The sequence below is a fragment of the Pygoscelis adeliae genome, unplaced genomic scaffold (genome assembly GCF_000699105.1).
Source record: "Pygoscelis adeliae isolate BGI_AS28 unplaced genomic scaffold, ASM69910v1 Scaffold159, whole genome shotgun sequence".
Taxonomy (NCBI): Eukaryota; Metazoa; Chordata; class Aves; order Sphenisciformes; family Spheniscidae; genus Pygoscelis; species Pygoscelis adeliae.
Genome location: NW_008825562.1, coordinates 15,551 through 16,687, shown reverse-complemented (window position 1 = coordinate 16,687; position 1,137 = coordinate 15,551). Strand labels below are relative to the sequence as shown.

The following is a 1,137-nucleotide window of genomic DNA, read 5'->3' as shown; positions in this document are numbered from 1 at the left end:
TACGCCCCGGCACATGGCACGACCTCCATGCCAGCAAGCGACGGGCGTCCTGCCCACCACGGGGCGAGCGCCCCGTCCCCTCCTCGGGGATGTCCCGGGGCTGGGGGGGGCTGCGGGCCCACTGGCCAGCATTCCCCACACCCCTGCTCCTGCAGCCCAGGCAGCAGCAGCCCCGCACAGCCACCTCCCGGCCGCCCTCTCCTGCTCAGGACAGCTGTGTTATTAATTAGTGTGCTTACCGGCCTGGCCGCCACATAATTAGTGCATTCAGGCAGCATGTCAACCTCCGCCATCCCGCGCCAACTCTCCCACCTGTCCATGCCAGGCCCGTCTCTCATCTCCCCTCACCCAATGCGGTCCTGTGCTCCAGAGCCAAAATCCCCGAGCGGCTCCAGCTCCTGCCTCGCCTCCCGCCGTGGGACACAGGGCGGCGGGTCCTCACGAACGCTCTTCATTACCTCTGCCTCGTGGGGGCTGAACTTCAGCTGGAAAACAGACCCCAGCTGGAATCGCTTGCCCCCGGACCGGTTTCGGAGCCTGCCGTCTGCAGCGAGGTCTCTCCCTCCCTCCTGGCAGGAGGTGGAAAAAGGGTCCTGGCTCCCGTGGTTTTGTCCTCAGCCCCCCAGGACTCCTGTTCCTGGAGCCCGGCAGGGCTGGCACAGGCTCAGCTACGCTCTCTCCTGTGTCAGAATAGGCTCCTGGCTCTTCTGCTTGCAAAGAAAAAAATCTGACAACCTTTTAAAGCCTCGGAGAAGCAGGAGGTGCATTGGAAAACGGGCGATCCTGGGATTTATTATTTTTGACAATCTCATCATTTTGGGCCTGACTCACGGCTTTTGAATGTTTGGGACGGGTAGCAGAAGGCAAAAGTAGGTTTGCTCAGCACAGGCAGCAAGGACAGGCAGGACAACCTTTTAAAGCCTCGGAGAAGCAGGAGGTGCATTGGAAAACGGGCGATCCTGGGATTTATTATTTTTGACAATCTCATCATTTTGGGCCTGACTCACGGCTTTTGAATGTTTGGGACGGGTAGCAGAAGGCAAAAGTAGGTTTGCTCAGCACAGGCAGCAAGGACAGGCAGGAGGGTCAGGCATCTGTGCAGTGACAAGGCGACGGAGGGAGCCGTCCCTGCTTCCA

At 59.8% G+C, this 1,137-nt stretch overlaps 1 protein-coding gene across 1 annotated transcript in view; it reads right to left on the bottom strand.

Moving 5' to 3' along the window:
- The window catches only part of TSPAN6 (tetraspanin 6), a 6,296-nt gene extending 6,003 nt beyond the window's left edge, over positions 1–293 (bottom strand). Inside the window, exon 1 of the mRNA XM_009332392.1 lies at positions 240–293. Within this exon, the coding sequence (XP_009330667.1) occupies positions 240–293 (54 nt within the window). The remainder of the gene's footprint in view (positions 1–239) is intronic.
- Between the last annotated feature and the right edge of the window lie 844 nt (positions 294–1,137).